Source organism: Megascapheus bottae, chromosome 11 (assembly GCF_031878675.1).
Source record: "Megascapheus bottae isolate mThoBot1 chromosome 11, mThoBot2.hap1, whole genome shotgun sequence".
Taxonomy (NCBI): Eukaryota; Metazoa; Chordata; class Mammalia; order Rodentia; family Geomyidae; genus Megascapheus; species Megascapheus bottae.
Window position 1 is genome coordinate 33,671,532 of NC_143519.1, and position 13,152 is coordinate 33,684,683.

The 13,152-nt window shown below is 35.0% G+C and overlaps 1 protein-coding gene across 3 annotated transcripts in view; it reads left to right on the forward strand.

Moving 5' to 3' along the window:
* The window catches only part of Diaph3 (diaphanous related formin 3), a 440,087-nt gene that overhangs the window by 122,449 nt on the left and 304,486 nt on the right, over positions 1-13,152 (forward strand). For all 3 annotated transcript variants that reach the window (XR_016537097.1, XM_090342066.1, XM_090342064.1), the window contains 4 exons: positions 1,239-1,313; positions 1,439-1,508; positions 6,640-6,776; positions 9,327-9,432. Coding sequence is in view for 2 of the 3 variants with exons in the window: in XM_090342066.1 (XP_090198192.1) it covers positions 1,239-1,313; positions 1,439-1,508; positions 6,640-6,776; positions 9,327-9,432 (388 nt within the window). In the remaining variant the exon portion in view is untranslated. The remainder of the gene's footprint in view (positions 1-1,238; positions 1,314-1,438; positions 1,509-6,639; positions 6,777-9,326; positions 9,433-13,152) is intronic.

Sequence of the window (13,152 nt, forward strand, 5' to 3'; positions counted from 1 at the left end):
TCACTTAATATGGTTTATTTCCAGGTCTTTCTATTCCCTTACAAGTGGGGTGATGTCATTCTTTTTGATGGCTGCATAGAATGCCATTGTGTATAAGTATCACATCTTCTGGATCCATTCATCTACTGAGTGGCAGCAGATACCCTACTTTAAAGACAAAATAAATACAAAATATATTGAAAGAAATACATGTGGACCAGACCTATTATCTTTTCCTTTCAATCATTTTAAATTTTATTGTTATTTTACTTATGGCTTATGTTTCTAAATCCCCACAAAATAAGAATTCATTTTTACCAAGGTAGTTTTTCTGTAATCTAAAGATGTGTGCTGTCTTTGTAGTAATGATGACTTAGTTTCTTTTTCTTTTTTTCTTTCTTTTTCTTTTTTTTTTTTTTTTTTGCCAGTTTTGGGGCTTGAACTCAGGGCCTGAGTTCTGACTTTGGGCTTTCTCAGGGATGGAGCTCCACCACTTCAGCCATAGTAGTATTTTTGGCTATTTCTATGTATGTGGTACCTAGGAATCGAACCTGGGTGTTTGTGCATGCTAGGTAAGCACTCTACCCCTAGGCCAAACTCCCTACCTATGACTTAGTTTCTTAAACACCGTGTTTTTATATCCTAGGATTTTAAAGTAAAATTCTAGGAGTTATTCTAGGAATAATAAAATTAATGTAAACAGTTCCAAAAATAGTTTTATGAAACAGGTATAATTTAGCTAGAGTAAATTATTCAATTGATTTGTGTTATAGCAACTGAAATTTGAGACTTATAAAATTCTTAAAACTTAAACAAATGCATTTTAAGGGTTTGGTAAGTTCTCCCAGAACATCCCTTTCATGTTGATTAATTTGTAAATAATCTTTCCCTGCCTGCCCCTCCCTTTCCCTCTTTTCCATTTTCTTTTCACAGTCTTAACTCACCACTCACTTGCCCATATTCTCCTCTTTGGAACAAATGCAAACTGACATTTATCTAATGGTGTGTGGGTAAATCTGATCACTAAATTTTCTGATTTGTTTATGTAAATACCTGTGTTATCATGGAAAACTATAGGGCACAGAAGTGATTGTGCATTGATTCCCACAGATCAGAGTTGGTGAGATTAGCACTTTATTGAATTTGTATTTGGTGTTATTCTGATATTAGAGTTTACAAGTATTAAATGTATAAAATGCTGCATTCATAGTTTATACTGAAATTCTGACTTAGTATAAATCTTTTCTTTCATTTATCAGTTGGGTAGAAAGCTTTGGACATGAGGGTCTTGGATTATTACTAGACATTCTGCAAAAATTAATCAATGAAAAAATGTAAGTATTAATATATAGTATTTTATTCATACATATTTATATTCTCATAATTACATTTTTCTCTCAATTATATTTTTGTATGTTCAATTATAATTTTTGTACTGATATCTTTTATGTTAATACAGCCAAGACAAAGTTGTAAAGAAGAATCAGCACAAAGTCATCCAGTGTCTAAAGGCTCTGATGAATACACAGGTATATATACAAAAGATTTGTCCATGGATTTTTTTGTTTTACATTTATGTTTTTTAAGAGGAGATTTTATTTGCACTAAAGGCATATATTGCCCTGATGTGCTTTTTCAATACATATGGGTATGAATAGTGAATTGGATTCTAGTTTTACAAGAAACCTACTATCTTGCAGTAAGGGAGATTGGATTTAATGGGACCTTTATGGAAGGTTAACTCCTGCTGCTTTTGTTTGCTTTATTCCTTTCCATCTTTATTTGTATCCTTCTATTCTTCTTTTACTTTCAAAAGAACATCATGATTCAGCTTTAATCTTCAATAATTACTATGAAATAATAATCATATTAATAGGGATTCAGTTTAGAAGATGTTTCTTATATTTTAGGATTTAAAAAATGAAATTCTAGGACTGAATCTAGGAATAATGAAATTAATGTAAACAGGTATGAGCAGATCCAGAAATGGAGCAAGTAATATTGAGAGCAAGCTTAATATAGAGACTCTGTATGATTTGCCATTTAAAGATGCTGCTTTAAAAGGGAGAAATTCTTTAGTTACTTGACTGAAGTTGAATTTATCTGATAGTATTTTTTTCTCCCTCATATACTGTTAATTGCTAAAATTATCATAATCTCCTGCCATTTCTTTGGGTTCATCATCTAAGTTCATCTACCTCATGATGTATGGGGTAATGATAGGCATTTAAGACATCAGAGAAGAAATAGTACCATAGTGTTGTGATGATTGTTGTTATAGAGAAAAAGTACCCGTATAGTTCCTATTAATTGTAATGTCCTACACATTTTAAAAAAAAGGTCTTTAGAAGACAAAATAATACTAGTAAATACTACCATTTACACTAATGGCTTTTACCTTTATGAACTATAGAAAATACTTAATTTTCTAATTACTTGTGTCTTATTGAATTATTAATATTTTTGAAGCTTTTTTGGGGGGAGCTAAGTCTTTTATTTCTAACCAATGAAATAGTTTTCACCCCTCCAATCAGGACTTTCAAGGAAAATACCTGTTGCATAAATCAAAAGGTTTTAGATAATGTAGATTTTTCCTGATTCTCTCTTTTAAGATTAAATTGATAAACTCTTGGCTTTGGGAGTTGTGTTCCCACTGAGTTTGTAGGTCCAAGATTCTCTTTGGAACATGACTGTAGACAGTTGGATACTTTGTGGGAAAGCCGAGAGAAATCTCAGCACTATTTTTCCAAACCAAAGGGACATGTGGATCTTAACTTGAATTAGAGAAGACTATCTTGCTTTAAGCAAATTGTTATATAGAAGTCATGGTTACTTGGTTTTAAACTGATGGTGAGGAGGAGTTAACCTCACATGTTTATATTTTTATAGAATTATTATCATAGGTTCGAAGGGTTTTAATTTGCACAGGCTGTGCCATAAAACATTGCCTTTGGATTTGATGCTGTTACCATTTTATTTGGAATAAAAATGAATTTACTGATATTTAGGACAAATATTTTATTATCTGAACTCTATGCCTAATATGTGAAGTATTTGGTCAAGTTCCATTCCCTTACTCCAAAGCAGGTTTATGGTTTTCATCGTTTATTTGATCACATCTGTAAATACAGTATTTGTTGAAAATGTTATTGTGAAGTCTTTGCCTAGTGTTTGATGAAAGCTTAATATACAAGCTTTATGAGAAAAAATGTGGAACCTTATTTTGTATCAATAATTATATTTCTAATATGACCAATTTTGATGATATAGGAAAGTGGATTTCCTGGGAAAAATATGTAAGAGGTAGTAAAGATGAAAGACTAGTTTGTTTACATTCTAAGAAAATTAGGACAGAGATTTATTTGATGGGTGAAGCGTTGGCAGGTTGCTTTGAAATGTACATCTACACAAGTTTTCCTTGCTCATGATGCCATCCTTTACTCACATCTGCTCTGCTTTAAGAAGGATTAATTCGGGCCAGGAGTTTAGCCTACTGGTAGAGTGCTTGCCTTGCACGAACACCCAGGTTAGATTCCTCGGGACCACATACATAGAGAAAAGCAAGAAATGGTGCTGTGGCTGAAGTGGTAGAGCTGTAGCCCTGAAAAAGCCCAAGGACAGTGCCCAGGCCTTGAGTTTAAGACCTAGGACTGGCAAACAAAATAAAACAAAACAAGGATTAATTCATTGTTGGTATTTATCACCATTAGTCATGCAGTTGCAGTACATTACCAGGTATTGAGCCTCTTACACAGATCAAAGTATTAACCCTCTCCTACCTAAAAGGCCATCACCAGTGTTGTGGTATTCCATCAGTTAGATAATAATGGGCCTCATGCAGAATGCAAATGGAACCTGGCATTGGGTTTCAGTTTAGAACAGGCCAGTTATCATATTACCCAGAGTGGGTCCTTGCCATTCAGGAGAGCTGCATTCTTAAACCTTCCAAACTTTACATCTCTTAACTTACACTACATGACTTTAATCCTAGCTAGCACTGGTAAGTTGACTATTTCAAGCATCAACATTTTTTTAAATGAATAATTGAGAACATGTAAGTATGCAACAATTCCATACAAGTATGCAACAATTCCATGCCACTTACGGTCATTAAGAACTCTTAGTTAATCTAGTTTAATTTCAGTCTTACATGAGTACTACCCATGTTAGCTCAGAAAAATCATAGAGTGCTGCCTGTTGGCTTTTGGGGTCCCAGGATCATGTTTAGAATCATGAAGTCAGAATGGACATTCATATTCTGGGTCTCAGCTACCATAGGACTAGATAGAGACAGTGGGTAGGAAATCAGTCAGTCATTACATGTTTCCAAGGAAAATGTCCTGACTAAGGATATCCTTTGGTGGGAAGTGAAGGGGCTTACTGGGTCAAGCTTTATTGTAACCCCCACCTTTATTGGGACACAGCCAGCTGATGTTTTTCTTTCTTTCTTTCTTTCTTTTTTTTTTTTTTTTTGTGGATCATGAGGCTTGAACTCAGCCTGGGCCCTATCCCTGAGCTCTTCAGCTGAAGGCTAGTGCCCTACCCTTGGGCCTGGGCATTTTCCCACAGCTCTTCAGCTCAGGGTTACCTCCCTGTCCCTGGGCCTGGATGTTGTCCCTGAGCTCTTCAGCTCAAGGTTACTGCCCTATCCTTGAGCCAAACACTGCACCTCCCACTTTCTAGAGGTTAATTGGAGATAAGAGTCTCAGGTCCTTTTGTGCCCGGGCTGGCTTTGAACCTTGATCCTAAGATCTTAGCTTCCCGAGTAGCTAGGATTACAGGTGTAAGCCACTGCACCCGGCTTGGTACTTCTTTGTTTCTATTATTTATTTCAATTAATTTTTGTTTTAAACATTATTTTTGAATTTTAAGGTTAGTTATAACTTTATCCCTACTTCCCTCCTTCCTTTTCTCCTTTACTCCTTGCCTTTGTCCCTTCTTACAGTGATGGTTACTGGAGTTGTAGGCTGGTATTCTATTAAAAAAACCACCTTGTCCTTTTGCTTTAGTTATTTTTCAGTCTCAAGGTTTGTTTCTTTGTTTTGCCTGGGCTGTGATCTTCCTATCTCTGCTTCCAGAACAGTCAGGATTGCATGTTTGAGATACTACCACTGGCTTGTTCTATGAATTGTCTCAGTACCTTTTTGTGTTAGCCTGGGTTTACCTCAGTCTGCCTGATGTCTGTTTGCTGGGGAGCTGGGATTACAGACATGTACTACCCATACTTTTCTTGTCTATAAACGCGGGGTCAGATTTAATTGTACTTTTGAAGTTTCTGACAATTCCTTGGAATTATTCAGGCTGAGTATGATTTCTGCCCTTATGGCAGTCATGGATTCCCTTATCTCCAGTTGTGAAACAGCCCAGAATAACATTGAATTGAACATCTCCTGACTTGTTTACCATGACTAACAAGAAAGAGAAGTCTATACAAAAATGTCATTATAGGATAAAATTTGCTCCACTGGCTTATGTTTCTTCTGTTTTTTCTTGTGTTCTTTAAGTAGTAGCTTAAAGGAAACAAAGTATTTCAGCCCTATGTGACTGCTTCTTTATATAAGTGTCATACACATATAAAATAGTTATAAATAGGATACTGTAACCCAGTATTTGACTCGATTTGACTTTCATGCTTACATATTGTGCTAATTTTGAGCTTCAGTTGATGTTTATTATTGGAATGAATGCATTCTTTATGCATTCTTTACTTGCATACTTTGATTTTCCTGATAGGTAAATAGCATTGTTTTCTTGCTACCATTTCTATCTAGATTGTTCTATAGACTGTAAGTTGGCTCAAGACATACATGTAGCCTATGTATAGACTGTTATGAACATATCTCCTGTAACAGGGGCAGCAATAAATAAATTTTATCTCTATTTCTAATGATTCTACTTACGTATGTGTGTTTGTAATTTCATTATATTTCCTATGACAAATAATGATCCTGATGAGAACATACCTGTCCTGTCCATTGTTGGAGTCTGCTTGTGGTTACCTCCCTATCACTATCTTTGCCCTTACAGTTTTGAACCGTGTGTTCGTTTGCTCCTGCACTATGGTATATGGTAGTTAAAACAAGGCTTTGAGCACCTGAAATGTGTCAATGTAAACTGAGATATGCTAAGTATACAATGTGATTGGATTTCTAATACATAGGAAGGAAAAATGAAATAATAAATTGTTTTATACTTTGTTTACATGCATCAATGATAGGTTTTTGATATACTTGGTTAATTTTATTTCAAATAGTTTTCTTGCATGGAAGTTGCATTTAATAATTGTACACAGTATAGTTAGTGCACATTACGTGTTTCTGGTTAGTGTTCATCTGTGTGTTTACTTTGACTCTAGCACTTTCTCCAGGAAAATGGTGTTTACAGCTTATTGTCCTTGTCAGAATTTTGCTGCTTGTTTGTATATTGCTGTTTATATGAACCTTCCATGTCTTGTATGTTCTCTGTATTTGTTCAAGTCTCATACTTCTTGACACAGGGTGAATACTGTTTAGTGTTTTAGGGTATTATAGGTTTTTATATTACTAAGTGTGAAAATGTATTTTTTTTGATATGTGCATTTCATTTAGGGCACCATTTTCCTCCTTGATTGCTAACATTGAATTTCTTTTCTGTGTCTTTTTCTCCCCTAAAAAATATCAGTATGGCTTAGAGAGGATTATGAGTGAGGACAGGAGCCTTTCCTTGTTGGCTAAAGCCATGGATCCCCAGCAGCCCAATATGATGACTGATGTGGTCAAACTTCTCTCTGCAGTCTGTATTGTAGGCGAGGAGAGCATGTAAGTATTTGTCATACTGTTCTCTGTTGTACATTCATTGAAAAAAGTTGGTTTATTTTCTGTTGCCCACTGTACTTTAAAATTTCAATGTTGAAGTATATTAAAATTACTTATTGGTATACTAAAATATAGAAATAATAATTATTTCTCTATTGATACCTTAGGAATGGCCTAAATATTTCTATGCGAATGCATTTTTTCATAATACTTTGTATTGTTGTGAACTTGAATTCTATTTGAACATTCTAAAAGTAGCCAGTAAATGGATTCTGTTTCTTATTTAACTTTTCTGCTAGAATTACTTCAAACTGTCTATCGTGTTTTCCTTGCAGTTACAGACATTGTTCTTTGAAAATATATATGCAATTCAGATATATAAATTTACATATGTGATTGTACTTTGCAGGTTAAAGTTAGAAAATTTTGGACCACATTTTGTTATCTCTAGAACTAAAAGACCACTGATAAGTACACACAAAAAAAGTTCCCTTTTAAAAGATGATTGAGGTTTTAATTAAAAAGAGACATTTTAAATGTCTTTCTGAAGGGTAAAAGTTGAATAACTGAAAGAAGAGTGGCAGCTCTCATGCCACACAAATGATGCCAGACAGTGGAGGGCTGCATTTACCTGTTGGCCAGCCCTCCAGTTGCAGCACGTGGGGTGAACCCACTCATATTTTCCTAATTCAGAGTCTGGGCACCAAGCACATGTGCCTCTGTAAACTCATGGGATGATTTCCAGATGCTTAGCTAAACCCAAATGCGGTCTCAGGTATAGGACTAGGCATCTATCCCTGTCTCATACATGTATGTGTGTGGCTATGCATGGCTTCTTTCACATTTTTCCCTTCCATTGTTTTTCTTCCTATGTCCTCTCCATTCTCTGTATTAACCCTTGCCCCATCTCCATCTCTGCTTTTCTCTTTCCATTTTCTCATCTCAGTCTTCCTGTCTCTTTCTGTATTCATTTTTAAAAATTTCTTCTTTCTTCTTTAGCAATTTTATTGTTCCTTGAGTTCAGAATGGGTATTTAAATGATATAAATAATGAATAGGTGTATTTCATTGTCAGACGGAGCCTCTGTAGGCTAGGTATAGAATGGTTTTCTTAAAAAGAGAAGGAGTACACTTGTTTTAATTACCGTAGTGTAATTATGCATTTTGAATATTTATAATACATTGTTACTACCTGTGTTGTCTGTCACATTTCCTTTCAGGTATTTTAGAGTATACTGATTAAGAACATTTTAGTGCTCCCTACATAGATCATTTGGTCAGCTTATGTGAGACCTTGAGCAGATTCCTTAATGTTCTTTTCCTTAGTTTTTAAATCTATGAAATGGGTTAATAGTAACTAACACATGTAGTCTTATCTATCTATCCATCACTGTCTGTCTGTCTGTCTGTCTGTCTATCTATCTATCCATATCTATCTATCATCTATAGATATCTCCTTTGTAGGCTTAATTATAGATAACACTCATTACTGTTTATTTTTTTCTTCTGCCTTTTGGTTGTCCTGTGGACTGAACTCAGGACTTTGTGCTTTCCAAGTAGGCACTCTAAATCATGAGCTACATCCCAAATTATTTTGGTTATTTTTCATGTAGTGTATAACATTTCTTTCCATGGACTTATATGGATGAAGGTACTTCTAGTTGTGCCTCTTGCATAGCTGGAGTTACAGGTGTGAGGCACCACAGCTTGGTTGTTAATTGGAATTGAAACTTGCTAATATTTTGCCAGGCTAGCGTTGAACTATTTTCTTCCTAGACCCTACCTCCTGAATAGCTGGAATTAATAGGCATGCGCCATTTAGTTTAGCTATATATTAAAAAAAAAAAGCTAGGATAAAGGACTGTGAATATTTTTCTATCATAAACAAATGATAAATATTTGAGGTGATGAAACTGCTCACACTGTCTTCAATGTTACACAGTGTACAAATATATTGTTACCCAGAAGATATTGTTTTGGATCATTTAAAATTTAAAAGATGTATAAAGTATTTAATATTTAGAAAGTAGTTCCCGAGTGCCTGCCATAAGTTACAAATGCTAGATAAACACCTTCATAGTATACTTTTTAGGGATAAATGAGTGAAAGCATAAGATATGCTGAGCTCAGTGCTGTAGGAAATGCACAGAAAGAAAAGAATCATATTCTATACGTCAGATGTGCAAACATGGAAAAGAAAAAAGAAATAAAAGGTACTCTGAGCCTAGAAAAAAATACTTTTATGGAATGTGAACGGTTTGAAGCTTGGGCAGAGAGAAAGGAGGTGTAACAGAGGCTAGCAGATAAGGGGGGAAACCACTAAAACACTATATCTGCATGTGTAGAAATTTTCAGTGAAGTCCATTTAGTTACAATCATATGTATTAATAATTTTAACTAAAGCAGCACATCTGATGATACATTCTCTCTGCTCATCCTGGTACCTCAAAAGTGTTACTGGTTACTTGGGCACATCATCTTTAATGGGGTGAAATAATTGAATTACAGTATTTATGTTATCTGTTCTTAATAATTCACTGAAAATTTTCAATAGCCTTGAAGAAGTTTTAGAAGCTTTAACTTCTGCTGGAGAAGAAAGAAAAATAGACAGATTTTCTTCTATTGTGGAAGGCCTCCGGCACAATTCGGTTCAACTGCAAGTAAGTTTCATGTATATAAAATATATTTTTAAGTGACATTACACAATGTTGTTTTACAAGCTATTTGATGATTGGCTTGTATGTAATGATCACATTGTGCTACCCTGGACACTACTCAGTATTCTTTTATAGCATTGTTTGTAATGAACATACAGAATTCCAATTTGCACTGTCATAATTTATCTTAGCTAGTAGTGGCAACTCATGACTACTTTCATTTTATTATTTTTTCTAGAACTAAAGTTAGTAATTTGTCAATAAAACATGTGGTCATAGCCCAGTGAATTGTTTATGCTGTTGATCTAGTTGTGATTGTAAGCTGCTTTTCTAATTATGTGAATTACTGATTTTAGTTGTTTGAATAATTGTAGGTATTACATTTTCTCAAATATCTATTTTTATCAAGTCACATTTAGACTTAATTTCTACATGCTTCCAATACATAACCATAGATGACAAATGCTTTCAGTTGAATAGTTAATGTTTAATCTCTCCTTTTAAAAATTACTTTTTATTTGTATTTTTATTTGGTATTAGGCTTGGACAATATCTTTTAGGTTTTTTCTTTTTCTTTTTCTTTTTTTTTTTTTTTTTTTTGTTTTGGTCAAAGCTGATACTGCACTCTACCATTTTAGCCACAGCTCTACTTCTAGACTTTATATGGTTAAAGAATCTCATGGACATCCCTGTCTAGAATGATTTTGAATTGTGATCCTCAGATTTCAGCTATCGTAGTAGGTAGTTCCTGTAACTTCTGTATTTTCCATGCTGTTGATCAAGAGTTGAGAATAGAATAATTGTTCTAAATAATTATTTTTCCTGTTAAATCATTCTACTGTGGTTTTATTCTTTCATGAGAGTTTCTCATTAAGCCTAATGTGTGAAGTACCTTGAAAACAGGATGCTCTATTGTAGAAGGTACTATTTCAATTGTAAATGTAGCTCAGTATTAGGGTGTTGTTATAGAAAACACAAGGCCATGGGTTTGATTCCCAGCACTAAAGGGTTGAGAGTGAGTAGTAGGCAAGTGACATTTTCTCAAAAGGTAATGTAGTCTCCTCCTAACTCCCCCACTCATAGAAAGGTAAAATAGATTCTGTTTTCTGGGGAATACCGATTATGTTCTTCCAATTCCTTTTAAATTGTCCATACTTTAGTAATATTTAATATGTTTTATTTTCTAAGATGTGTCTGAGTTTTCCACAAATAAAATAGATTCTAGAACTAGCTTGTTATTTCTTTTCTCATAAAGCTCTAAGTGCCCATTTTATTCTATTAGCTATCTAATTTGTATTTATTAAAATGTTATACCGTGCCTGATACTAACAAATCATCAAATCAAAATAAAACTTGTCATTGAATATAATAGAAATCAATTGTTTGCTTTTAAATTGATGAAATGGAAGACAGTAAAATAAAGAACAATGAGATTTTCTTATTGCTAAATATATTTGTAACAAAGTACTTTTTAAAGAAAATTACTATAGTTTCTTTATGGTCTGATAATAAAGATAATTTGAGTGATTATGATTATAATAAAATTGAGCTTACTTTTTTCATAGGATATAGTTGAATGAGAAAACGAACTATAGAGCTGAAATAATACAAAGTCTTTTCAGGCACTAGTTTTATGTTTAGGAAGGCTGTATAATATTAGACTTAGAGTAAGCGTACCTCAGTGTCTTTTCTCAGCTATATTAGATAGCATTTTTAAGCAGAAAATGATACTGTATGCCTTCTAGAGTTTCTGGTAGTTCTAAGGGTTCCCATGTGGATGGTGCACAGCTGGAAGTCAGGCACAGGGCCAAATGACACACACCATCATAGCAGTGTTCTAATGGCCACACTGCTCTGTTAAGTACTAAGACCTCTTTGGTTAGAAAGACTTTCTGCTACAGCCAGTCAAAGAATGCAGCTGTCCACCCAGGGTCTTTCCAGTCTTTACAAAGGGATCCTTCCTCTGTTGACCAGGATTTCCTAGAAGAAGGCTGGACTAAATGTAGATTGACTAGTCTCATTTCTGTCATACCACTTTTGCTAGATGAGGTCTTCTCTCTTTGTGTTTTCAGTTGTACTGCTGAGGGGTCAAAAGCTACATTCTGAAGTTTGTTGAAACTTGTTTGTCATAAGGCTGATGGAATTATATAGTTTCTGTTATGAGAAGAACTAAACCATGGAAATCCTTGAGAGTTTTATATTTGTTGTTGTTGCTGCTTTTTCTATTTCCCAGACCCTTTGCACTTATGTCTAGGAGTTTAATGAACATGAGAGTCCTGAGGGTTTCTACCATTTACAGCCTTACACATTAGTCTTCCATAGTTTTCTGAGTGCTGTTGCTAGACATAAACTCCTAGGTTAAAGTCAGGTGAATTTTATTATCCACAGCAATAGTATCTGTACAAGTATTAGCTTATTACCAGTACCCCTTATACAGTTCCACCTGCAGGAAGGTCTGATGGGTTTGAAGCACACCTGCTGTGATGGGGTGACCACAGCGGGAACAATCCTGTGCATCATGGGCAGCAGTTACTCAGGTTTGATGGCTGTACACTGTGATGATCTGTTCAGTTGACCTCAGAATTTAATGAAGGCTATTGGTAATGAATATTTTAAGTGGCAGGAAAAGGCTGTGCTGAATGATGAAACTCAGCCCTATATTTCAGTTCTCACATCCCGAAACAGTGAACGGTCAGGTTCAAACGTTGGATGGATGGATGGATGGATACACACACACACACACACACACACACACACACACACACACACACACACGCACACACGCACAAACCAGGCTTTTTTCTTGTAATATTTTGATTTTTCCACTTGACTCTCAAGATGTTCATTTGTAGAGTGAGGGGGATTGCACAGACTTTGTCCTGCTCAGTGAAGAGGAAGTCTAGTCTTATCTCCCATCTCTTATCGATCTCTGCCTTTTCTAATTTTTGGCCAGAGTGTTGTAGCAATCCCTGGAGTTTGTGGTTAGCAATACCATGTTTATCATTAATTCATGCCTCCATTGGGACAATTACTTATGAAAGGGTTACTGAATGACAGGTTTTTCAACATGATTGTCTAATTGCGCATTCAGCTTTACTTAGCTTAAGAAATAATAGAAACTGATCTTCCTTTTTGGAGGGTCAGTGTGAAGACAGTCCAATCTCTTCATCTGTCTTGCTATTCAGTAACTCCACGTGATGATGGACCTGCATTTGAGAGAGATGTCACAGATCCAGGGATGTGGGAAGATGATTTGCAAAATTGGTATACAGACTTATTAGGGAAGTTTAGTTTATTGCAATCAAATAAATAGAGGTCTTTGCTTGGGTGTAGTCAGAAGTCTCCACTGGGGGATGGGCGGTAACATCTAACACAAAGCTTCTGCCATAATTCTTATAGAACTCTGAGCAACACAGAATTTTCTTACAACAACAACAACAACAGCAACAACAACAACAACAACAAACATTAACATTGAACCTCTTAGTGTCTAATAGTCTAATAGCTTTTTCATTCAGGTTTCCATGTGTTGCTTGTGTATACTCATTGCCCGATAGATGTGGAACAGAGTGAAAACTTTGTTATTAATGACTGGTTTCTTAATCTAGAGAGGCACAAATGAAGGCTGTCAGAAAGAGAAATCTAAAAGGAAATGGTGGAGGGGCAGAATCTTTTGTTCAAATCTGTAGCATCCTTAGGTCTCAGCTTGCTCATTGAAGACAC